Source organism: Penicillium vulpinum (assembly GCF_028829585.1).
Source record: "Penicillium vulpinum strain IBT 29486 chromosome Unknown utg000001l_segment0_segment0, whole genome shotgun sequence".
Taxonomy (NCBI): domain Eukaryota; kingdom Fungi; phylum Ascomycota; class Eurotiomycetes; order Eurotiales; family Aspergillaceae; genus Penicillium; species Penicillium vulpinum.
The window spans coordinates 3646480-3671505 of record NW_026643241.1 but is presented as its reverse complement, the minus strand read 5'-3'; the positions used below and the strand labels follow the sequence as shown (position 1 = coordinate 3671505).

Genomic DNA, 25026 nt, shown 5'->3' with positions numbered 1-25026 from the left:
TCTTCCGAGGTTTGCTCCCTACGAGCCAACAACCTTTCCGCTGCCCTTATGTCGGTTGTAATACCTATACTTATCTGTAAAACAGCTCGTAGCCCAGCGGCTAAACAGGTGCATTGATTTACGTTTCTGCACCCTTGGTAGTGTTGAGTATCATAGTAGTTGGGCTTTCCCCCCCCCCTTAGCATTCTTAGCTCCTCAATCGTCTCACATTTTCATGATACACGTCTACTTCAACGCAGACCCCTTCATGACACGTAGTTTAACAGACTGCCCTCGTAGAACTCTGGATTTTGAAGGATGCTGTTGAGGCCTGACAGACTACTAAGAGAGTCGAAGGGATCAAGACTTTGATTCGTGTTGGACTTTGATCAAGTGAATCGTCTTATGATATGCGTGAAGACTTCGATTATCAACATCAGTAAGCGTCATTGCTTTGTACATTATAGGCCTCCATCAATTATGTCGGAAAAGAGCATCCACTACCACGCCCAAGGTCGATGCTCTATGACTATTCTCCGGTCTCTCCTCATCTCCAAGTCCTTCAAACTGTTGATGGACTCATCATCATAATCGCAAAGACCTTGATTCGTCTCTAATGCACGGTCAAGATCGTAATGCTCCGTCAAGAAACTGATCAGCATCGCCACACCCGAAATCCCACAACAGACGATCCACACCGTGCGTAAACTGTCTGTATACGCTTCTTTCAGATTCATCTTGTCAGCGCCATCCGCCATTGCCTTGATAACTTGGACCAACCCCGCAGCATCCTTGCTGTACGCCTCAGCCATAGGAGCGAGAGCAGAATACCTCGAGATATTGGCGAACATGCGGTTCTGGAAGACGACACCGCCGACAGCAACGCCGATAGCTTGGCCGAGAGCACGGAAGAAACTAAACATGGCAACCGCTATGGCGAGGTTCTCAGGTTCTGTCGAGGCCTGCACTGCATAGCCAAGAGACGGGAAGAGGATCCCTAATCCAAGACCGGGCACAATGTTGAGGAAGATCCAACCGAGCATACTGGTATCCGCCTTGATCAGACACATCAAACCAAGTCCAATAGTTGAAAAGGCCCATCCAACCCAGATAGCCCATCTGTAACGGCCAGTTCTCGTGATCAAGACGCCGGCTACCATCCCACTTGGAGCGACAGTGAATGTCTCGGGGAATAGAGCAACACCCGAGATAATGGGGCTATACCCCTTCACTGCTTCATAATACAGAGGGAGATAATAGAGGGCACACCATAGAATCAAACCCTGCAAAACACTCCCAATGAAAGAAGCTATTGCCGTGCGGTTCTGGAATATCACAGGTGGGACAATCGGATCGGAGGCAAAGTAATACTCGTAGAATCCGAAAACAATAAGCCCAACTCCTCCTACACAAAGAGGTACAAGTGTGTGCCACGAGTCCCAGTCGTATGAGATACCACCCCAGCTGAGGGGAATTAAGAAGGACGACATGCTTCCAACGAATAGCACGGTACCGAGATAATCGATCCGACGGAGCTTCTCGACTAATGAACTGGGGGCAAGCTTGAGGTTCAAGAATAATATCACGAGAATTCCGCCGACCCCGATAAATGGGAAGTTGATATAAAAGATCCACCTCTGCTCATAGTCAGCATGGATAATTGCGGGTTCACCGTACACCAACTTACCCAAGACACATCTTCAGAGAATCCGCCACCAAGAATAGGTCCCGTAACGGACCCAGCACTCCACATAGCACTGAGGATACCGAAATACTGACCACGCCATCGCAGAGGGACAAGATCAGTTATGATGACCTCGCTTAGAGATATAATGCCGCCTCCGCCGACACCTTGGATTGATCGACCGATCAACATGTAAGTAAAATTATTGGCAATTGCTGAGATTATCGCGCCGACACAGAAAAATATAAGGGAGATCATGATCATAGGTCGACGGCCGAAAATATTAGAGAAGGAGGCGAAGCTTGGTTGGAATACTAGGGGAATGTTAAATGGGTTGATAGTATCGTGGAAGCATAACATCACTTACCTGTCGAGCACAGCAGGAACGAAGTTCCACTCCAGAATGCTTCGATGGCTGTTCCATTGAGTTCTTTCGCAATTTCCTAGGCCTAGTAAGTTTTAAGACATCAGATTAACTCGCTGAAGTACTGACAGGTAAAGCAACAGATAGCGAAGTGCCATCCAAAGCGGCCATCAAGGTGAGAACAGACAAAGTAAAGAATACTAGGATTCCCTTTCGGCCCAAAGCAAATTTTTCATCGTCCAATTTTCTTCTCCTTTTCACATCTGAAGATGCTCTGCTCATATTATCGTAATATTCGGACCTTCCGGGTCTATAGAATGGAAAATCTGAGTCCGACATGATGAATATCAGGAATGACGACGACAATCTAGCAGTCAGAAGGTAGATGCAACGCTCAAAATGGACTTAATGGTTTAGAGCATATATTGCAAAAGAAAACAAAAAATTGAAATGGGGATTTACATTGTAGGTAGATAAATGGTATGTAGTAAAACAAACGTCTACTCCACGCGGAATTGACAAGATCCCGTGTACAGTTTAGAATAGGACGAAATACTACTCGGTCGTGGATCAGAAATATTGAATACGCTAGCTATTACCTAAATCTTCATGTTATACACGGGGAGATATTTCTCAAGGGTCTCCACGATAGCTCTGGTTAGCGTTTGAATGTGGCTGCAGCAAACCAGTTGGCTTGCCAACAGTCGGCACAATTCCTCGCCGTCCCCAGTCGGACTCGGATAATTGCATCGATTTCATGACGTCTCGTCTGTTTCAGTTTGGTTGCCTTTCTTCTTTTGGTATTAGACAACCCTCTGATTTGGGCTAGGGCGGTTTGGTAAGATCTTAATCGCGGTCATGCCTACATCTGTTGACTTCATTCAAAACTGAAATACGTTGCTGTGCCTTATGATATCATGAACTTGGACTTTGAATATGATGAGATTTGAGGATTTGAGCCATAAGTTTTAATATGTGTCGCCTTTACACTTGTACTACGCTAAAATATCATAATGATTGTTTTTGCAAGGGCTGGGACATGTCTCGAATGCGAGGAACTGGAATCTAGCCGAATTGAAATGTCCCTAGTCAGCATTTAAACAGTTAGACCGCGCATCAGAATCTCTATTATCTACCGATCGGGAATATACGACGAAACAAAGGCTATTGGGACCTCCCCGCATTTTCTGGAATCAAACCCATTAATGCGAATCAATACATGCTCTGAGATCATAAAGAGACACATGAAACCCCCACTCAGGTCAGATATTAAGAAGCGTCTTGCAGTAGCTGCCACTCGCCGCGAATAATCTCAGGTAGTTCATCCACCAGACTGGGCCGTGAGGGATTCCATCCCAGGATCTCGCGGGCCCGCTGTGAGCGACCACGAGAGTTCATTCCCCAGCTAAGAGACTCATATCCTGCATATTCCTTGGCGTTACTGGGGTCAAGTGCCTCAGTCTTTGCCTCTGGTAAGTATCCCAGCTTTACCGCTACCTCTGCTGTAGCTTGAGCTAGCTCGCCCCAGCAGTGTTCCCCGTTTTCGGTAAGGTAGTAGGCCTTAGGACCCCAGAGCCCATCATCAGTTCGGCCTGCAATTGCCGCGTCGATGAGTAGAGCATAGACGTCAGTCAGGTCGTGGATGTGGACGTGATTTGAAATTGACTGGCCGGCGCCGATTATCGGGGCCTTCTGGCGGCGGAGCGTCATTTTTGCTAATACATATACCTGGCGCGAAATTTGGCCTACTGGACCTCGACCCTTGCCTGTTGGAGATTTAGTACAAGGTTTCTCTTTTGTTGATGGTAAATGCGTACCGTAGATCGTAGGCGGACAAACAAGTGCCGTCTTGAGCACATCGGTATGCTTGGTTCCAGCCTCGAGGATGAGCTTGTCGATATTCCGATGAAATGCATGATCTGGTAGATTGAGTAATTCATCCACTCCATCCCAGTCATTATAGACGTGCTCGCTTCTATTTCCGTATTCTTTCTTGTCGCTATCCTCCCATGTCAGAATACCAGTTCCCCCGGTATGGAGTAAGTAGCCTGGGTTCTCCTTAGTGTGACCAGCTACAATACCAGAAATAATGGCCTTTGCGGCTCCCACATGGTCTGACGCATCCGCAGTGTCTATTTTATAGGAGTAAGCAGGGCCCATATAGTATTATGCTAGCACTAGTTTCGAGTTGGATACTTACGCAGCACGATGTCTGCGGCGGCACTTTCTCGCTCCAGTAAGGCTGAATCGTCTAGGTCTCCGATTATGATACGGACAAATGGGTACTGAGCCTTGACCTGTTCAGCCTTCTCGGTGCTGCGAACAAGGGCAGAATATGAGAACTCCGGATGATTGGCAACAAGCGTGGCTAGGGAATCACCTCCGATGTAGCCTGTGGCACCGGTACTGTGGCATTGTTAGAGCTGAGCTGTTTAGATTAAAAGCCAAGCCTCACATGAATAATTTGGTCATTTTGCGAATATTGAAGGAGATAAAAGTGGGAGGCTCGACGTCACAGGTTCCCCGCAATATCGATATTTTGAGTAAGATACACTAATTATCTCGATTCAGATAACCTTGCAAATGATGCTTTTCGAAGTTTTGGACGTTGCTTTTTTAATTGAAAACAGGGAATATCGTAACCCCGCAGTCCTGCCAGGTGCAGGGGACACAATATTGGATTTATAAGCGGGTATCTTGGCGGGAGCCCTGGAGATGAAGATATACGGTATCTTTCATATACAAGAATTTCGCGGGCTGAAACCTCCTGTTAGTCAGAGTAATATTGTTTTTGTTTTTGTTCAAAGGAGTGCAGGCTTCGAAGCAAGCTTTCTCGCTTCACGGTACAGATCGAAGCCATTTCTACACCGACTAGAACCACCGAGCTCGAATTTAATGGACTGATACTGAAGTCATCCCCATGGTTAGGCCGCGCCGTGGTACAGTTGACATGGCACACCATCAATTGGGCCTCCCGATCTAAAATCCCTAGAGTGGTGTGGTACGCAGATTCTCTCCGCGCGGTACATATCTCCTACGACAGAATGGACGGACCACGAAAGGAGCAACCTCCGTGAAAAAGGAAAACCCCTCAGAGATCTCTTCGTAGGGAAACAGAGGGTTATCTATGTTGAGAGGTTCAAAAGACAAGAGGGACCATAAAAGGAACTTTGGATGAAATACCCTCAGAGTACTTATAGGGAAACAGAGGGCTATCTCTGTTAAGATAAGTTCCAAAAATTGGCTCAATGAGACAAGCTCAAAGAGCACATTGGGGGGAAGCTCCTAGATGCGCGATGGAGAGAGTGGGAAGTGACGTGATGTATCCGCAGAGGTCGTGGGGGTACTAAGTCCCATGCGGGACTGTTCCGGGCCACAACATACTTCGTGTCATTTAGACTAGGAGCTGTTGCCCCTAGTCTGGCAGTCGGTCCCCATGCTGCAGCAAAGACTCCATCCAGTACCCTCAGAGGTGTGAAGTTCTTCATGTTTGGGGCAGGCGATGGAACCCGGAGCTGGATGAAGAGGAAAGAAAGAAAGGAGGAAAGTGGGGAGGGGGCAGGTATTTATATTTTACCAGTCGCTCAAGGCAATACGGGTGGGTAATGAGGTATGACTTGGAAAGTAAGGCGGCCGGTGACTTAAATAGATGGGGGAACTGGGGTAAGCGACGAGTTCTGACCTAAAATGGAACCGGGGACTAAGCTATCTTGTGAACCTTAGATGACCGGAAACTTAGACGGAAAAGAATATCACGACATCAGCCATAGCTCGAATAAAGTCTTTCTATACAAAAAGCTACAGAAGGTAAATTCACCTAGAGCGCTGGTAAATTAATAGAAAAAAAGGATTCGCCCTTGGACGCGATGTCCAAGTTAGGTGTTGGATTCTTCCTTGCAGGGTTCAACATGGACATATCACAAACCCCAGGGATAGGATGTGCTCACCAGTGCTGTCTACACGGGATAAAGTCAAAATAAATTATTAGCACAATAAATTCTGGCGCCATTGTGTGAATGGGTTGTAGTTTAGGAAGTACTGTGTCGTAAACCATGGCTCTCTGTATGTGATGTTGCTTTTGGTGATAGTTTGTAGAAGCGGAAGTTGACAGCAAAACATTGAGAGAATAGTAATTCCATGATTCCACAAAGTTTCTATAGTGTTCAAGCGAATCACCCTCTCTAATATCACAATCGAAGGGTCCAACATTTTGATTGCTCAGCTTAGATAGGCAATGAATACGAATACGAGTAAATCGGCATTCTATTGGCTGCTGAATCAACCAAACGACCCACCTACGGCAGTCCCACATAGGATTGAGTCTATTTTGGCTCACATTGAATCGAATCAGGGCCCTGTTGGTGTCGACTTGAATTTATGGAGGATTTTCTTGCGTGGCAAACCCATGGAAGGTTATTTTAAATTATCTGTGTAGTCTTATATTTAATAATTACCCCCGTGGCCAAACCACTCAGTCCTCCGATTCCCATTTCGAAACATAATGGACGAGAGATTGTTAGCAAATATTGATCCGATGGAAATGGACAGTACTGGAGTTGCTAAAGTATCAGCACACATTGACCAGGTCAGCATCTCGAGTCACTCTGATTATAATCTTATAAAAATTTATCACTGATGCCAATTTCAGATGACTGCCTCCCACGATACAGTCGAGACTATTCCTAGCTCATGGCAAGAAAGATCCCACGCCTTCTTTCGGTGGATATACACACCATTGGGGGCTTGCATCACAATTTACGGTCTGAATGTGGTCGCATGGGGCGGAATGCTCTTCCTTTTAATGTGCAACGCTGCGCCCGCAATGTGCCATCCAAGTTGCGATAGCATTGACTCATCACGTCGCATTTGGATTGAAATCGATTCGCAAATCTTAAACGCCCTTTTCTGCGTCACTGGACTTGGCTTGGCACCGTGGCGTATCCGTGACCTTTACCAATGGTCTTTCTGGCGATTGGGCCGGTCGGAAGAGAGTCGACGAAAAGGGCTCGATCGCCTTGCTGAGATCCATAAGAACTGGTTCCTGAGATCTCAAGAGCTGACTCTGCTTCCTATAAAAGCCCAACAGCTGCATCTAGCTGAACAGGCCACGCCCACCCCGTTGTGGAAAATAGATGTTGTGGTATGGGGTAATATCCTTAACACGGTTTTTCAGATCTGTTTGGCTGTTTGTATGTGGGCGATGAATCGCTTCAACCGACCAAGTTGGACAACTGGTCTTTTTGTCGGACTTGCTTGTGCTGTTGCTGGAGTTGCTGGGATTTTGATGTGGTTGGAGAAAAGACGTGTTAGGAAAGCCAACGAGCACCCCGGTGCTCTTCTTTTGATTCCTCGTGCTACGCAACCAATTTTACCAGATAGAAGGGGCGGCAAGTATAGCTCTAACCCGCAATCGTAAATTAGAATCTGATTAGGGAGTGGAATAGTGGGAAGAATTTCTGGGTGTTGTCCGAGTTGTTTTCCCCAGTTGATTTGATTAATTACCACCATTGCAATGAAACCCTTTTTTCAATAATAACTCTGCTTCTTGTCTCTTACAGAGTACTAGCTATGTGAACCATTTCCCACGAGTCTAACTGTAGAAACGGTAAATATGCCAACTCGACATTGCGATCACTGTATCTAATTCAATTCTACCTGAAATTACGCAAACACAAGTTTGAAGATTGTCATAGTTCAAGTGATTATGGTGTTTAAAAACAGGACCATCGCAACACCCAGGATATAAGTCTACCTATGTATTCGATGACCATGAAAATGTATCAAATGAGTGCAGAATCTCACGCCTCTCTTCATCCGTCATCTGCATCTTGCTTGTTTCATAATACCCATTTTTTAGTCGTGCACCGACTATGGCTTTGTGGCTCTTTGCACGAAAGGCCGCCTCAATGCTTTTAGCGATTCCTTGAAAAGGATAAGCCACCAGTCCGATTCCCGCTAAGCAAATATACAAGTCAGTTCTGTTTGGTTTCACGGATTGAGAGAATCACTTACCAGAGGGGACCTTTGTTGCAAGCCCAATAGTACCTTTGGCAAATCCTTTGACTGCGCCTAGAGCACCTTCTTCTTTTGCCCCATTGACAGGTTGTGTAAAGAGACCGGTGAAGCCATCACTCATGCCATCCATGAAATTCCTACCGCCAACGATAGCTCCGGACTTCCAATCCTGAATTGCGCCGTAATCCTTGGGCTTTTCCCCATATAATCGCGGGACCTGTCGGAATCCTTCTGCGGCGGCATGTGGAATGTCGACTATCACTCCTTTGAAGTATGATCCGGTGAATCTGCCAAAGCCTTTCATTGTCGCGCCTGCCATGCTACCTGCGACAGATAGCCCATTTCTGCTTTTGTCGGGTCCACTTTTGGATCCAGGCTCAACGGATGGGGACCGAGGATTATGCGAGTTTGCGTCGTCAGGTACAGATAGTCTTGTTGACGAGGGTTCCCGCGAAAGCGGGCTGCGAGGGGAGGCCCTGGCTGATGGGGTTGGAGAGCGACCACGTTTGTATTCTTTGTATGGGTTGTAAACCATATCGACTGTCGATTGCAGCATAGTTGACCCGGTTGTCGTAGCTGCAGCCAACATTCCCGTTATGGGATCCCATCGGCGATGTTCAATAACAATTGGATTGACGACGTGACTGATCGAGCACGAGCCACTGGTTAGCAGGTTCCTACGATTCCAAGTCAATGTACTTACAACTGAAGATGCTTTTCATTTATCTTTTGATGTTCAAGCAAAATCTGCACCGCCGCATTTGAGAGGTTCAAGTCGCTCTTGCCCTTTTTGTACCTCCAGACTGCAACCTGGCGTGGCATTAAATTGCACCTCATTTTGTCTACAGAAAGGTTTCGATGGAACGATTCCACTGCGGCTGTTACACCCAATTCGGTCTGCATTTTGACGGCTACCTTACGTGCGGCTTCTGTTGCCCCTGGGGTGAGGCAAAATTGGATAGCAGCGGTCAGTCTCTCACATTCGAGAGATGCAAATGGAATGGGTCTCGGTCCAGCCCCAGCTCTAGCAATCATGTTGCCCCAGAAAGGTTGGCTAGGAGTATCAGCATTGATAATATTTTGCAGGTGAAGGTCAATTGAGCGATTGGTAACTCACTCGCCAAAAAAGGGCACAATGGCAGTCGGTCGGCCATTTTTGAGACCACAAGCTGTAGTTCCAGCACCCCCGTGGTGAACCACTGCAACGACCTGTTGAAAGAGCCACTCATGCGGGCAGTCATCGATATAGTAGATATTCGGGTTTGGACTTCCAACTAGCCCACTCCAGCCCTTTGAAATGATAGCACGTACACCTGCCTTTACCACTGCGAGAACAACGGTGTCTATTAGCTTTTGGGGGTCCTCAACCACAATGCTACCGAAGCCGATATAGACAGGAGGTGGACCAGCCTGTAGAAACTCCTGCAGCTCTGAGGGTGGGCAATATGATGGGGAATCTCTGAAGAAAAATCCGCAGACATCTAAGTCGTTTAGCTTTTATCATCTCAACAGATAATCAAAGTGCTGTCATACCGATGTGACTTGGCCAATCCTGTGGTTTTGCCACAAGGGCAGGAGACCAACAATATGTGCACGGTATTTTCAATGCTTCAGCGAGGCCGGGTCCTTCTGTCGCGGGGATAGGCTCCAGATCTATTGAGATCCGCCATCGATTGATCACATCTCCTAATCTGAATATATCATGTCAGTCGCCTAACCCCTATTACTCCATGAGTGAACTTGCCCTTGCCATGTTAACCACTCGACAACTCCATAAGAAACCCAATTTGCAGTGCGAGGATCCATAGCAGAGGAATTCAGATTGGCGAGAGGATGTGGAAACGCCCTGGTACTACTCCACGGCATCGTAAACATCAGATGGACAGGAATGCTTAGAGCCTGTGCACAATGAACATGTGCAAAGCTAGGGGGATTGGCAATTATGGCGTCTGCAACAAATGGCTCTTTGGTGATTGGATCATCTTCAATGCAAGATCTCCAGCACCCATCGAGCATTGTTGCTACCATATCCTGTTTCTTTTGCACCTCCCCTTCGCGGAGTGTCTTCATTTGTGGAATCAACCCAGGATTTTTGACCATGAATGCCATCAATTCTGTAGGATCTCCGCCAATTGAGTAGAATTCTAAGCCTGACTCTTGTACGAAGGCGGCAAAGACACCGTGTGTGGCAATTCGAACCCGATGGCCATGCTTTTGTAATTCATTTCCGAGCGCGATAAAAGGCTGAACGTCTCCACGACTGCCGACAATTTGAATCACAATATTCAGTTTCAGTTCACATGAGGTCACTTTCTTGGTAAGGTCGATATAGTCGGGAGGTGGATTGTGGATGTCTTCTTGCTGCAAGTCGATGATTTTGGCGAGCGTTCTCGCGATCTTGGATTCGAGATTCACATTAACTCGGCCATCCCCTATGAAGAGTATTAGAGAAGGTCGGCAAATCATTATCATCATGGCTCGGCCTACCTTGCACGTTCCCTGATTCTGCCACGAGTCCACCGTCGGCAACCAACGAATATGGAGGAGGCGTTGACTCTTCCGCTTCTTCTTTGCCAGTCCCAAAGATTTTGGAGGTTCGCATGCTGTAGAACTTGAATTTCATGAGAAATCAACATCAAAATCTGGGAAAGTTGAACTAATAGCAAATATGTACAAGATTTGGAAGCTACCTAGACAGCCTCGCATTCGTATCGTTCGCCTGATGGGGATTAGTGGATCCGAAATAAAGGTCTAAGATTGGGTCCGTGCGTCCTGGCTAGCCCCTTTTGCACATCCACCCGCTGATTTTAGCCTTTCCGATTTTCGGGACCTTGGCATTCAGGCAGCAAAGTCTTGAAAAGGGATCTCGTTCCTGATGCCGTTCGTGGCGAATAGTTCATTAATGATATTTCGCCAGAGATTTAGAATATGTATCAATCGGAGTGATTTAGCTTGGCTCCAATTATCCTCTACAAGGCTCTGTCGTATACCTTGCCCAATCGAGATATACTCAACTCAAATTACGCTTTGGGCAAAGCAACCTATGGAAAAAGAGGCATTGGTCAAGACAAAAAATACATACGTATCAGGAATTTATATCACTTGTGGTAACGTGCTCAGCACTTATATATGAAACCACCCCTATGACTTGCAAACTGGAGGCAGTGGGAAAAGTAAGCGGTATTTGGAATATTACAGGCCATTCCACCACGAAGTTTGTTCGACCTCAAAGCCAGCCGATAGTGGAATTTCAGCGCTAGATGTGCCCACATGAACAACGTAACGACCCATCTCTTGAACCCACGCGCTTCTATGCTCATCCCAGAAACTGGTAGCATATTTCGTCTTGATCTTAATAGTCACTCTCTCAGTCTGCTGTGGGCGGAGGACCACTTTTTCAAAGCCCTTGAGCTCCTTGGGTGGTCGATTGATACTTGGACTCTGCTGGGAAACGTAGACTTGGACAACTTCTGCGCCCTCAATGTTTCCAGTATTCTGGACATCGAGAGTGACCAAAATCTCCTCGTCGGTATTTTGGAGAGAAAGTGAGCTTAAATTGAACGTGGTGTAACTCAGCCCATGGCCAAATGGAAATGCAACTTCTTTCTTGCATTTTTCATAGAAGCGGTAGCCGATATAGACACCTTCGCCGTACCTGGTGCTTCCTCTTTCACTTCGGAAGTTCAAAAAGGCCGGGTTATCTTCGTTGCGGTGCGGGAAGCTAAGCGGTAGCTTGCCACTCGGGTTAGCCGCACCGAACACAACGTCCGCGATGGCATTTCCAGTCTCGTTGCCGCCATACCAGGCGTGAACCAACGCGGGAACATCATTGAGCCATGGCATAGTCACGGGAGTTCCTGACTGTATGATCACAGCTGTGTTGGGATTTGCCGCTACTACCGCAGCAATGAGCTTGTCAGTTCCCGGGGGTAGATCCATAGTACTCCGATCGTAACCCTCGCTTTCCCAATCGCTGTTCAGTCCGGCGCAGAGGATGACCTGATCAACCTTCTTGGCCAATTCGACTGCTTTTTGGATTTCAGTCTCGAGCTCGATCTTTGGAACACAGCCAGCTCGAAGACCACCCGCGCCGAAGGAAGTGGCACCTGCAACGTTGAACGTTCTGGTCGGCAGTGTACCAAAAGTGATTCGAACTGTGTAGGTCTTGTCCTTTTCTAATTTGATTGTTCCAATTTCTTCGATCGTTCCGGAGCCAAAGAAGCTATCACCAGGAGTCTGCACAGTTTCGTTGTCGACAACGCACTGATCATCGACAAACACTTTGCCGGTGCCTGATACCGAAAGACTGAATTCATACTCTGAAGTCTCTTCTGGTGTGAGTGTGCCATCAAGCTCCAAATAGAACAGATTGCTTTCGATTTTCGGGTGTGCATAATCTGCGAGGAAAACGTCTGCGGTATCGACATATAACGAGTCGATCATTTCTCGATCCTGTTTTGACGGTGGCTCGAGGTAGACTTTCATATCAAACCCTGCTAGACCGTTACTTGCTTTGGTCAGCCGAGATAGAAGGGGCATTTTCTTCCAACCCGGAGCCCCTAAGGAATATTGAATATCTGGGAGTTGTGCTCTGAGTCCCTCAAGAGGACTAATCGCATAATACGGCTTGAGTGATGCGGAGCCACCCCCGCAATATGCTGCAAAATTGGCATTCGGGCCGATAACAGCGGTTGTCTTGTTCTTCGTGAACGGTAAAATGCTGTTATCATTCTTGAGCAACACAAGACTTGCCGAGGCCAGAGAACGAAGCAAAGATGATGTTTCAGGGGTATCCGCAGTCAGCTCTTCCGCGTTTTCTGGAATTCCAAGAGGAAGAACTTTCTTCACAAGCTTCAACACCTCTCTCACACATTGGTCGAGTTCAAAGGGCAGTAGTTTACCACATCCCAGAGCTTGCTTCACCAATGTACCACGCATATAGGAGGGTCCTGGCATTTCCAAGTCAAGGCCTGCTTGAATTGACTCGGCAGTGGAATAAACTCCAAACCTAAGTGCTATCAGTTCACAGCCCAGAGCCCAGAAGGCTGCCACATTCATTGATATATACGTACCAGTCAGACATCACCATTCCATCAAAGCTCCATTCCTTCCTCAAAACATCAGTGATGAGCTTCTTACTCTCGCTTGCATGTGTTCCGTTAACTTTGTTGTAGGCTGTCATGTAACACATGGGCTTTGCGTCTCGTTGCGCGATTTGGAAGGGCATAAGATAAATCTCTCGCAAAGCCTGCTCTGGTACAAGCGCATCCACAGACTGTCGCTCATGCTCCTGGTCATTGCAAACAAAGTGCTTCAGGGTGGCCGCTACCCCCGTAGACTGGATACCGGTGATAGTTGCAGCACTCATGTTACCAGCCAAAACCGGATCCTCGCTGAAAGACTCGAAACCTCTGCCGCCCAATGGAGATCGCTGCATATTGGTTGTGGGTCCTAATATAACCGACGCTCCTTTGGCAATAGCCTCTTGACCTTGCAACTGGCCACCTTTCTGGACTAGTGTAGTGTCCCAGGTAGCTGCGAGGCCGGTTCCTAGTTGCAAATTAGAAATTGCACCCAACAACGCTGGGAGGAATACTCACCGCACGGAAAGCATGCTGCAGGTATACCGTTGAAGAATCTAGTTCCTCGCACGCCATTAGGCCCGTCAGTTAGACGAATTGAAGGAATACCAAAGCGATGTATGGGTGCAGTGTGCCAAGGGTCGCTGCCAGAGATCAGAGCGATCTTCTCGTCAACAGTGAGTAGAGGTAGGATATGTTCCACGTCAAAGTCAGCATGGACCGTTTTTTGAACATTCACGTCATTCATAAATTGTTGGGTCATGATGAAGTTTCAAAGAGAATTCGTGGCGGATAATCGTTGAGTGTTGGAAGAAAAAAGCGTTCGTCAACGTAAAAAGTGCGGACGAGTCCATTATATTTGATAAATGGAATAAAAACACTAGTTAATACAGCCCAGGTTCTTTTTAGTTCCCCTTTCGGTTTGGAATGGCAGGCAAGAGAGTAGGCCACTTGTCGGTATATTTCCCCCCGACCGGCTAAACCCCGGTATTCCGCGATGGGTCATTTATTCACATATGAGACATTCCTTTCCCCACCCGCCATTGTATCTAAGATCCCGGGATTCCGCTGACTTCTTGATTTCTTGCTTACATTCCAAATCCCACCCTGAACCCTGCTGTCGTGTATGGCTTGGATTGATTCGGTTATCCCAAATACCCCACCTTTATGTCCCCCGGAGAAATGCCGAGAGAAGACAACTGCAACCTGCGGAAAAGACAGCGAGAGGAAAATAACGAAAGACACTCATACCCGCGGAAACGGGAGACATAAGCATGTCAAACTTGTCGACAAAAACGAATTAAGTGCGATAATGAGAGGCCCGTGTGCGGTTCTTGTGTGGGATTGCGAATACCGTGCATTTACCGAGAAAATGACAAATCCACGTAATCCATCAACTCCCAACTGAGACAAAGGAAATTCACTAAGGATTCTAGGTTTGACCCAGCTAGCATTCTCATCTTGCAGCGCCTAGATACCCTAGAAGAGTTGGTCTGTGAATCCAGACTGACCCCGGGCCTTCTACCGGCAACAACAGAGCCATCTTTGGCGCACATCTCACCAAGAAATGCGGGATCGCAGCCCACAGAAGGGAGACTACAAGCACTGAAGAAGACGGAGTCATCAGCATTGTATCATATCAATGTCGAGAGTATTTTGAGTTGGCCAGTCTTTCAATCTTGCAATATTGGACAAAGACAAGATTTAAGGGCTTTACTTAAATCCCCAAACGGAATTACAGAACTGAATCCTTTACCTGTCTCCTTGGATTTCGAAAATGGCGGATCTAGGCAGCTGCTCCAACGGTTCATCAGACACGTTCATATCTACAACCCCGTCTTGGAAATTGATAAAGTGCAAGAGTATATGAGAGATACGCATTTTGATGGTCTGGATTGGGATGCAAAGTCATGTCTACTTGTCAGTAAACCTAAAAGCATCAGTCATATGCTTCGCTCATTCCCAACAGCTCTTGATATATGCACTAGGAACTATCTCCGGTTGATAAGATTCACGAAGGTTTGCCACGCGATCCCGAGTTGGTAGCATTTGCGCAAAAAGGGCTGCATATGTATGCATCTCGAATTGAGAATAACGAAGCCGGTTTTTACCATTGTCAACATGGCACCTAGCTGATGTTGCGGTCCTGTCCACGTAGTGCCTTTGTTTTGTGGGATGCGGCTCGTCGGGGGCTCGTTACTTTACTTCCTCCCTGCTGGAAGAATGGCGTTGAAAAGGTGATGCAAATGCTAAGATACTGGAGATTTGAGGCTAAGGATATCGCTACTCAGTTAGAAATACTTGAGGATCTGATGAGAGACTTTACGGAAGAGTGTTAGGTTGTTGTGAAGTCAAATTTCTCCCGATGATAGGTTTCATTATGTACAACAATGATATTCATGACACGGCCTTCCTGTGTGATGCCGTGGCGATTCTAAGATATTTTAATTCATGAATGTGAATGGGTAAATGCAGTTTATATTTACTCAATTGGCCTTCAAAGCTAGGTGAATGTCTTCAGCCCCGCCCATCATCTCTTCATGGCCATCTGGAAAGACCACTCGAATGGGCATACTCGGAGACTCCCCCCACAAGAACATGTTAGTTTAGTAAAACCGTTCTTCTTTACAAGCAAGGGGTTTTCGAAAATCAGACTCCATCGACCTGCCACCTGTGCCTGCAATGTCTTCTTCTAGGGCAGTGATGCCCGAGAGCAGTGTGGACGTGGTCCACTGGTGGAGGCACAAAAATTTACGCTCGCTGAATATTCCCATGATATTTCCACTGCTGTCTCTTTCTACTCAAGAGTATGTTTCCAAGCCGTTTTCTAATGAGGAATCTGATTGCTTGTCGTTTGGAAGCTAACATTCGGCAATAGGTTTGATGGGTCGATGATGAATGGCCTCCAGGTAGTGGAAAGTTGGCACAGCTATTTTGGAGAACCCAAAGGAGCTACCCTCAGTTTATCCAATGCTGCCTATCCAATCGGGGGCCTAGTGTCTATTCCATTCATATCATTTGTCTGTGATGGTTTTGGTCGACGTGCCGGTCTTGCCGTTGGTGGAATATCTGCTGCATAGGGGCAGCGCTCCAAGGTGGTGCACAGAACATCGAAATGTTTGTGATTGCCCGCGGGGTTCTAGGCTGTGGAAAAGTCTTCCTTGGGGCATCTGGCTCCCCCTTGATCACGGAGATTGCACACCCAGCACACCGAACTTCAACAACAGCTATGTTCAACACAACCTACGCCCTCGGAGCAATTGTTGCGGCCTGGTCGACCTTTGGGGCATTTCGAATTGATGGCTGCGCTGCATGACGAATTCCATCTGCCCTTCAGGGCCTTCCGTCTCTTGTCCAACTTCTTGGCTTATACTTTGTTCCAGAAAGTCCACGCTGGCTTATATCCAAAGATAGAAACAACGAAGCGCTTGAAATCCTTGGTAAATACCATGCGGAAGGCAACACGGATGATGCACTTGTTCGTTTTCAATTCAATGAAATCCAAGAGGCTCTCCAATACGAACGCAGTGCGAGAAAGTCTACCTGGATCCAGAGTTATTTGCAGTTCACCCGTTCTCGTGGAGATCGGAAGCGCTTGTTTATTTTGTTCTGGAGCGCGTGTTTCGCCCAGGTATGTACTCACGACCAATATCCATCTCATAGTCATTGAAGCTAATCCTAAATTCAGATGTCGGGAAACGCCGTTATTTCATACTACCTTTCGCCAGTTCTCTCGAGTGTCGGATTGACAAGCAGTCTAAAACAAACGTTTATCAACGCAACCCAGCAGATGCTTTCATGGTTTTCCTGTTTATACTTCGCCACTCTTCCCAATAAGCTTGGACGTCGAGTTCTATTCCTTGGTTCGGGAGGGAGCATGTTCCTTTGTCTCATTGATATCACCGTTGGGAGTGCTGTGTTCGCCCAAGATTCTTCGAACAAAGCTGCAGGTGGCACAGTGGTTGCATTTCTATATCTCTTTTCGCCATGTTATAATTTTGGGATAAATGGCAATCTCGGGCTCTATATCGCGGAGACCCTGCCTTTCCATCCTCGCATGAGGGTTCAGGCTTTGTACCACTTCTTCGCCACTTGCTTCACCCTACTAGCGACCTACGCGTTTCCTATTGGACTCGAAAATATCGCATGGAAGTTCTATACGATCTTCATTCCGTGGGTTGCCATCGAGTTTATTGTGGTATGCTTCGTCTATCCGGAAACCAAGGGATACTCACTTGAAGAAATCGCCACAATATTTGACAAAGAGCCCAGCTCCTCTTGGGAATGACCTATGTGTGGATGGCAAGGATCGTGATGTTGAACACTCTGAAATTGTTAGCAAAAAGGTTTTCCTTTCTCTCGAATACAAACTGCATAACAGGCTTATTGCTGCTTTCTTCAGACGTGAAGGGGTCATATGCGCAATAGAACAAAGGGAAAGGTTATCTGCAACCAAAATGATTCATCGTCACATTTTATTGCCTCCTAGCTACGCCAAAACGTTGAGATAGCCTCATCTCCAAGGCAGAATAGGACATCTGCTCCTCCCCTGATTGATCCTCTCTCTCTCGGTCACTGGCTCAATTCAACACATGGGTACTTTCCTACTTTACATTCTCTACAAAAAGCAATCTGTTTAATTTAATGTCCGTCTGCACTTGGAACCTATCACAGAAATGCAGCCATACGTTTGAGAGATATATATGTTGACAGGAAGTGCTCTTTAGTGCTCTGTAGTTGTTCCATGAGAATATTAGTCCGTATTTCCCCAACTTTCCCTTGTTGGCCTTTGAAATTTCCGCGCGATCCCCGATCCAGAAATCTTCCCCGAGTCTCGGATTTAGCAGCTTCACTCATTCACAGCTACCTGCCCTACCCTTTAACTTCCATTCGAAAAAATCACGCCAGTGTCTACATATGTATATCCTGCAACACCCGTTGGTGGGACCTTGAGCCAATGTCTATCAATCACCATGTCTACCATACGAAACACAATTGCATGACTCGATCTCGAGCTAAGTCTCCATAACGCCTCGATCCCGCTCTGTGGAGCCTATTTCAGCCAATGGCTGCCATGACGGCTTGATATTATCCCTCGAGGCCATCACCCCAGTCCCTATCAGTACCCACAAACTTACGTGTCGCGTTCCGAGGAGAATATGTCCTCGGAGAAAGCCATGCAAGCTATGGAAGCCTTATCGACTGGTTGAATGAAAGCTTTCCATTCGTAATAGTTTGCTCGTTATTCATTCCCAGGACGTTAGTGTATGTAGCTGCCCCTGCAAATGTTACTCGATGCTCTTCGGCTTGCCTAATCCGATCGTCTAATCCTGTATATCCTCTTCTAGCTAACTCCGATATGTATCATGAGCGTACCAGAGGACTGTAAACCCCCGCTTGCTGTACTAACTTCCCTGTCTACAGAGCGGGGTCTGAGGAGACTGTGGATAAGTCGCCCACACTCGTCCACCCTAGGCAGCGTAGATCCTAGTCATGCTATGGGTCTACCTTCATACTCTCGGGTGGGGCTTTTGCTTATCTACGTAGCTTGCTTCCCACTGTGCACAAATTCCTGCGACAATACGTGGTACATTCTCAATAAATAAGCAACGGCTGACCCGGTGGTGACATTTTCCTGGTGTTGAATACCGTCGTTCACATTTAACACGATTGAGTCCGTTTGAAGTTTATCATACCCACTTTAGCCCGCAATGTCGAGCGATGATGATCACATCAGACCGGCTAGGAACTTCGAGGCACAGAGCGCATTTGCATCTACCCTAGTGAATGATGTCGAAAAGGCAGGGCCATCCAAGACCAGTGAAGTGCCAGACAAGCAGCACAAAAGCCTCTTCGGGCTTGCAATCGAAACCCCCAAGATCCATGCTGGAAGCGATGCTGTCTTCGCGGCCAAGGCCCAGCTGTTGAATAAGGCGCTGCTAGACATGGGCATGGGGCTGTATCAATGGATGTTGTTTTTGATGACAGGCGTTGGCTGGTTTCTTGATAGCGTAAGTTCTTATGTGTTGTACAGAGAAAATCCGGTTTTGGTACTGATTAAGTTTGTTCGAGAATAGTTCTGGGTCATGTCTTTCCTAGTTATTGCCCCATCAGCTGCAAATGAAGCTCAGTTCTTCTTCCCTGGTGATAACACGGATTATCTTTTTATCAGCTTGTTTGTCGGCCTCACTGTCGGTGGCACAGCTTGGCCCATGATGTCTGATACACTGGGTCGGAAGTGGATGTTCACTAGCACAATCGTGCTAATGGGAATGGGCGGCTTAGTTGGCGCGGGCATGCCTTCGTTCACAGGGTTGTGTGTTGTCGGATGCGTTGTCGGATTTGCTGCTGCTGGTAACCAAGCTGTCGACGCCATGATTCTTCTGGAATCGCTGCCTGCTTCCCATCAGTACTTGGTGGCCCTGCAAGGCGTGTTCTGGGGACTGGGACAATTGGTTGCTGCGGCAGTGGGATGGTAAGCAAGATCCAAACCATTCATTGGAAACATCACTAATCAACATGTAGGGCTTTCATCGCTCTATACACATGTGGCACCGGCCCTGATGAAGTGAGCACCTCTCAATCAATGAGCCAGAAACGCGCTCTCGGCCATTCAAGTAGCGCCATCTCCTCATCTAGCAGCGCCTCATCCTGCCACTACGTCAGCAACAAAGGCTGGCGCTATGTATGGTGGACCTTCGGGTGTATGACTCTCTTCCTGTATTTGTGTCGTTTTGCATTGAACCTGCACGAAACACCAAAGTTTCTCCTCTCACGACGCCGCGACGCAGAAGCAACCCAACTCGTCAAGGACATTGCACTCTACAACAAGCGCCAGACATGGCTTACCGAAGCATCATTTGCACGGATTGATTCTACAATCGACGGCTCCGAAGCTGAACTGCGCACAAAATCTCGCTCACAAGGCCTTGTTTCGTCGCTCAATATTTATGGCTCCGTGTGTCTTGTCCTGCTGTGGAGCGTGATGGGTTTGACTTTTGTGCTTCACCAAACTTATATTGATAATTATCTCGCGGCGCACGGTGTAGTCCAAGTCAGCGCGGCAACAGTCTCGAGGTCCAACCTTTACAGCCGGTACCTGTATATTGCACTCTGCGCTATTCCGGGCCCTCTCGTGGCGGCAGTCTTAGTGGAAGTGAAGGGCCTGGGGCGGAAGCGCACGGGAGCTGGAATTGCTGTTTTAACTGGGCTGTTCATGCTTCTCGCTACTGTGGCCCGGTCTCGCAATTCTGCGCTGGCTTTTGAGTGCATTATCAACTTCCTTCGCTTTGCTGGTGTGGCTACACTGATGCTTTATACCGTTGAGGTAGTGCCGACTACGGTGCGTGGGTACAGCCTGGGCGTCATGGGTTTCTTTTGGGGAGTGTTTGGCTTGATCGCGCACATCATTACCACTTTTGATAGCACTGCAGTTTCAGGTGGAGGTCCAGTTTGGTTCTGCGGTGCGGTGTGGATTATCATGGCTATTGCGTGGTTGGCGCTCCCCCTTGAAACCCAAGGTAGAGCAGCGGCGTAGACGATCAACCATGTTGCACATACACTTCGTACATATTCAGGTTGTTCTCTTCCCGCAATTTTATTGCGGTCCTTAATGTAAATTCCATAGCACTTGATCGTTATTGGTCTAAGTCTTCAAGTCTTTCTTACTTAGCAAATTTCAATCAAACCATCATGTTCATTCCTAATGGCCTCACAAGACCTAAATCCCACAATAAAATTTCATAGCATGACGGGGCGGCGGAGCTTGGATGACGGTTCAGCATTTATTTCTACATACATGTCACCTTCCATGATGGAATCGACTACTTTTCAGCAAAGGGTTCTTAACATGTAACGTACCTAGTTGATGTCTGGTTCAAGAAGCACGAATGTGCCAAATCTTAATTAAATATCCTCACGAGAATCTTGCTCGCTATCTCGGATGCGTGGTGAAGGCCGGTCAGATCGCCAAGTTTTGTTTCGAAAGATATGCAGAGACACTCGCAGACCATCTGATGAATAAACACTGGCGGTAGATGCATAATGATAGCTTTTTTGGGCAATTTAAGGCAGGCACCGGTTATCTACACTTTCAATCTTGTCCATAATGGTATCCACTGAGATAATGTCATGTTTGCGATCAGCAAAGTGATGCACCGGTGATCATCTACTTCAATTCATGTGCCACAAGGGGATTTCCCCTCCGAGCAAACGGGGCGAATTGTCAGAAAGAGCTCAAATGTGGGGTTTGAAAATTATGAGTTTCCTCAGGAGTTGGTTCAGAGGGAACTTTATGAGAGTGGTGCGCTGGTTTTGACCTCACATGGTCGGAATACTTTGTATTGAATTTTATTCAGTGGCTCTATTTCTATTGAGCATTGGGCGAGCGTATCATTCCCACCTGCACATAGTTGGGGTACGGCGAAAAGGTATCAACTTCCTTGAACCCATATTTCGCATACAAGGGTCTCCCAGCCGGAGATGCAGATAGATAAACCTCCACACCTTCAGCATCTGCGCGCGTGAGACCCCATTTCAGGAGCTTCGAGCCCAGTCCCTTGCCTTGGTAGGAAGGGTGAACACCCAGCATATCCAGATCTATGCATCATGGTTAGTGCTGACTTTCCCATTCATGTTTGTTCGAGGAAAAAAAAACATAAAGCAAACCCCAGAGGATTCAGGCAGGAATAAAGAGCAAAAAATAAAGAGGAGGAAATGAAGAAAACTTACAATAATGAGGTCTCTCTCCCATCCACTTCTCATGCCGCGCCTCCATATCAACGAAAAACCGATCGCAAAGCTCCTTATCACTGCTAGCAGGCCACACGATCTGTTCTTCGTGTCGATCGCGATCTGCAGCCGACACGGGACGCTTCCATTTCGCGAATGCGACAACGGGGCCACTTTCCGACCCTTCCGCCACCTTCAAGAACAAATCGTTGGTCTCGCGTGCAATTGAGCGCGTAATATCGGCGCTAAAAGCATTCTCCCACCATTCCGTGACATCTGGCGTGTTGGGAAACATGGTTGTGTCGAGGCCGCTACGGAAGGTGGCGTAGAAGAGTTGTGTGAGTTCGGGCGCGTCGGCGGGGGACGCGGGGTAGACTTCCAACGACATTATAGGTGGTTGTATTTGCAATTTGTGCGCAACAATGCGATGAGAATGTACAATGTCTAATGGGAAAGTTTGTGTATTGAATTGGACTTTTGGATGGAGTTTCGAATGGGGGGATCTTGGTTGTGGTGCCGAGTGGGGGGTGGAGAAGGCTCTTAGGTGGTTTTCTACCAGAAGAGTTAGTTCTATAAGCAATAAACTCATATGACTCGCCGCCGTGCTAAAGGCAATGGTCTGACTGTGTATATTGCATGGAAGTGGGAATAATATGCCACCCTGTCAAGTTCGTCATAAAGGCCTGGTTCGCCCCTTACAGCAAGTCTTTCGACCGCAGATATTAGACAATCTCCACATCCTTGCAGTTAGTACTCTCAAATTATACCTAGACATAGGAGTTGAAAAAGGTTTTAAAGTTGACACGAAGTATTTGGGTGCTGTACAACATACTGTTCTTAGCGCAAATCCAACGGCTCGTCTATCCGCCGTAAAGAGGTAGTCGTCGATATTTCATCTACTTGTAAGTTTTAAGCAGAATTGGCCTGGGGCAGTCCAGTTCGTGGGAAGCGCGAAAATAAAAACCATGCAGCTGTTCTGTCTGTTGCCTCAGGCTCATAGGCTCGGAATAAGCCATCGCGTCTGCACACACCCGGCAGGACCCTTAAATGCGGCATTGCGCGAAGGTGGAAATACCGAGCGACGAACGCGTGGGTCATTGGGTTTCTGCGTTTTGCTATCGGTACTATTGGTCGTCTCTCAGATTTTATGTTCCGATACACGCACTCAACAGTGAAGACTCTTGTTGTGCATCCAGATCACGAAATAGGACAGCTGGTCAATGATTGACATTCGTCTATTCGCGTTGTTCACACTCGCTTCCGGCAGGTGGCTGGCTCGGCATAGGCGGGACATCTATGGAGCACAAGCCGAGGTTTTAGGCTCAATGTTGATAATAATCATCTCACAGTATTTTTGTATCATCGATGATGCGATCTCTTGCACTAGATATCCTTTAATTACAATATCTTGTCCCACACTGGTATTACCTTGAAGCGTTCTGAGACCATATCTAAGCAAAGTGTCGCCATACCACGCCATTGCGCATAAACCACCACCATCTCCCCAAAAATGGCGAGCAGTTCCAATGAGAGATATCCGATCGGTTCACAAACAATCATTACCCGTTGCGATGTCGAACTGCCTTTCTAAGCCACCGAGGCGGGGAAGTTCGATAAGAAAACCGTTGCCTCCGCCCTGTGACACTTCTTAAAATCTCCAAATATCCTTGGGGACAGCACTCATCTTTGAACCTATTTTAACGCAATTATGGGTGATGCACCGTTATCATCAGAGCATGTGCTGGTCGTTTTCTACCGCGCAATGCCAGCAGAGCTGAGCGATGTTATCCGGCACAAATTCTCCAATGCCGAGGTCACTATTTACCAGTCTCAGCAAGGTATTCCTTTGCCATCTGGTAAGTTACTATCATCTTCAAAGTTTCATATGATAGAAACTAAAATCTCGCATAGAATTATATCAACGTGCTACCGTCCTTGTGACTTTCACGGATCTTCCAGAGCTCAAGGACTCGAAAAAGTAAACCTCCACCCCAATCAATTTTACTGTTCATTAACCAGTATTATAGCCTTAAACTGATTCATACCTTCTCTGCTGGTGTGGATCATCTTTTGAAACATCCAATTTTGCGAGAAAGCGATATCCCCATCACTACAAGCTCGGGTATCCACGGTCCTCCAATTGCAGAATGGACAGTGATGAACTGGCTAGTATCTTCCCGGAAATATGTCCATACCTATGAGTCACAGAAATCGCACATATGGGGAGATAAAAATGCGTACACGCAAGGTCTGCATGATCAAGTGGGCAAGAAGGTAGGTATTCTAGGATATGGAAGTATCGGGCGCCAAAGTACGTTTTACCCATGATTGCTCGACAACATCGAGCTACAAATTTCACCAAAGTAAAAGCCTCCGCTAACAACCGACAGTTGCCCGCGTCTCGCACGCATTAGGCATGACTGTCCACGCATACACGGCTAATCCACGCCCAACACCTGAATCCCGGCATGACCAAGGCTACATCGTGCCTGGGACTGGAGACCCAGACGGCTCAATTCCGGCCTCGTGGCACCACGGAACAGACCGGGAATCCATCCGCTCTTTCTTGGCTACAGGGCTCGATCATCTGGTGATCTCACTTCCACTGACCCCAGAAACAACCCGTCTTCTCGGCGCAGAGGAATTCGCCATTCTATCCGACAACTGTCATCATCACGCGAGCAAGCCTTACGTGACCAATATCTCGCGAGGCAAGGTTATCGATCAGAAGGCGTTGGGCGATGCATTGAATTCTGGAGTCTTGGGTGGTGCTGCCCTTGATGTTACTGATCCTGAACCTCTTCCTAAGGATGATCCTCTGTGGGATGCCTCCAATGTTCAGATCAGTCCACATGTCAGTGGTCTTGGGATGGAGTACTTCCCGCGCTCTCTCGATATTCTCGTGCTAAACTTGGGACGCATTGCTCGGGGTGAGCCATTAATCAATGCTTATGTACGAGGCAAAGGGTATTAGCCTTTTTGCATGTATATACTTTGTAGGCATTTATTTGTTGTATCAATGCCCCAGCTAGACAGCCCCCGAATGTACTGTGTGACATCAGAGGTTGAGGATCATAAGTCAAATAATCCAAAGTACCCCCCCCCCCCCCCCCCCCCCGTACATAGTAGAAACCAGTGCGCCATAATTCATTTTGACAGCAGTATTGTTTGAT

At 47.3% G+C, this 25026-nt stretch overlaps 9 protein-coding genes across 9 annotated transcripts; 4 read left to right on the top strand and 5 right to left on the bottom strand.

Annotated features, from left to right (window-relative positions):
• Positions 1 to 479: 479 nt before the first annotated feature.
• On the bottom strand, positions 480 to 2336 carry N7479_001324 (uncharacterized protein; the record flags this gene model as incomplete). The annotated part of the gene is made up of 4 exons (XM_057249021.1): positions 480 to 1616; positions 1667 to 1977; positions 2031 to 2106; positions 2157 to 2336. Coding segments are annotated over 4 exons (1704 nt in total), but the record flags the coding sequence as incomplete, so codon positions are not given.
• Positions 2337 to 3296: 960 nt separating this feature from the next.
• Positions 3297 to 4499, bottom strand: N7479_001323 (Semialdehyde dehydrogenase NAD-binding; the record flags this gene model as incomplete). Its single annotated transcript, XM_057249020.1, has 4 exons — positions 3297 to 3793; positions 3845 to 4159; positions 4228 to 4433; positions 4483 to 4499. 4 exons carry the CDS (start codon positions 4497 to 4499, stop codon positions 3297 to 3299), a joined length of 1035 nt encoding a protein of 344 aa, XP_057113452.1.
• A 2029-nt stretch (positions 4500 to 6528) lies between these two features.
• On the top strand, positions 6529 to 7443 carry N7479_001322 (DUF2985 domain-containing protein; the record flags this gene model as incomplete). The annotated part of the gene is made up of 2 exons (XM_057249019.1): positions 6529 to 6612; positions 6676 to 7443. 2 exons carry the CDS (start codon positions 6529 to 6531, stop codon positions 7441 to 7443), a joined length of 852 nt encoding a protein of 283 aa, XP_057113451.1.
• A 336-nt stretch (positions 7444 to 7779) lies between these two features.
• N7479_001321 (putative sterol glucosyltransferase) lies at positions 7780 to 10644 on the bottom strand (the record flags this gene model as incomplete). The annotated part of the gene is made up of 7 exons (XM_057249018.1): positions 7780 to 7982; positions 8040 to 8686; positions 8746 to 9096; positions 9160 to 9523; positions 9576 to 9695; positions 9770 to 10474; positions 10530 to 10644. 7 exons carry the CDS (start codon positions 10642 to 10644, stop codon positions 7780 to 7782), a joined length of 2505 nt encoding a protein of 834 aa, XP_057113450.1.
• A 590-nt stretch (positions 10645 to 11234) lies between these two features.
• On the bottom strand, positions 11235 to 13886 carry N7479_001320 (beta-glucosidase; the record flags this gene model as incomplete). Its single annotated transcript, XM_057249017.1, has 3 exons — positions 11235 to 13050; positions 13115 to 13592; positions 13643 to 13886. The coding sequence occupies 3 exons, from the start codon at positions 13884 to 13886 to the stop codon at positions 11235 to 11237; spliced, it is 2538 nt and encodes an 845-aa protein (XP_057113449.1).
• A 2352-nt stretch (positions 13887 to 16238) lies between these two features.
• Positions 16239 to 17411, top strand: N7479_001319 (Major facilitator superfamily domain general substrate transporter; the record flags this gene model as incomplete). Its single annotated transcript, XM_057249016.1, has 3 exons — positions 16239 to 16396; positions 16538 to 16754; positions 16812 to 17411. The coding sequence occupies exon 3, from the start codon at positions 16812 to 16814 to the stop codon at positions 17409 to 17411; it is 600 nt and encodes a 199-aa protein (XP_057113448.1). The 5' UTR covers positions 16239 to 16396; positions 16538 to 16754.
• Positions 17412 to 18834: 1423 nt separating this feature from the next.
• On the top strand, positions 18835 to 20660 carry N7479_001318 (uncharacterized protein; the record flags this gene model as incomplete). Its single annotated transcript, XM_057249015.1, has 3 exons — positions 18835 to 19134; positions 19201 to 19598; positions 19649 to 20660. 3 exons carry the CDS (start codon positions 18835 to 18837, stop codon positions 20658 to 20660), a joined length of 1710 nt encoding a protein of 569 aa, XP_057113447.1.
• An 831-nt stretch (positions 20661 to 21491) lies between these two features.
• On the bottom strand, positions 21492 to 22241 carry N7479_001317 (GNAT family N-acetyltransferase; the record flags this gene model as incomplete). The annotated part of the gene is made up of 2 exons (XM_057249014.1): positions 21492 to 21721; positions 21854 to 22241. The coding sequence occupies 2 exons, from the start codon at positions 22239 to 22241 to the stop codon at positions 21492 to 21494; spliced, it is 618 nt and encodes a 205-aa protein (XP_057113446.1).
• Positions 22242 to 23561: 1320 nt separating this feature from the next.
• Positions 23562 to 24827, top strand: N7479_001316 (D-isomer specific 2-hydroxyacid dehydrogenase family protein; the record flags this gene model as incomplete). Its single annotated transcript, XM_057249013.1, has 4 exons — positions 23562 to 23709; positions 23765 to 23831; positions 23881 to 24164; positions 24244 to 24827. 4 exons carry the CDS (start codon positions 23562 to 23564, stop codon positions 24825 to 24827), a joined length of 1083 nt encoding a protein of 360 aa, XP_057113445.1.
• Positions 24828 to 25026: the final 199 nt, after the last annotated feature.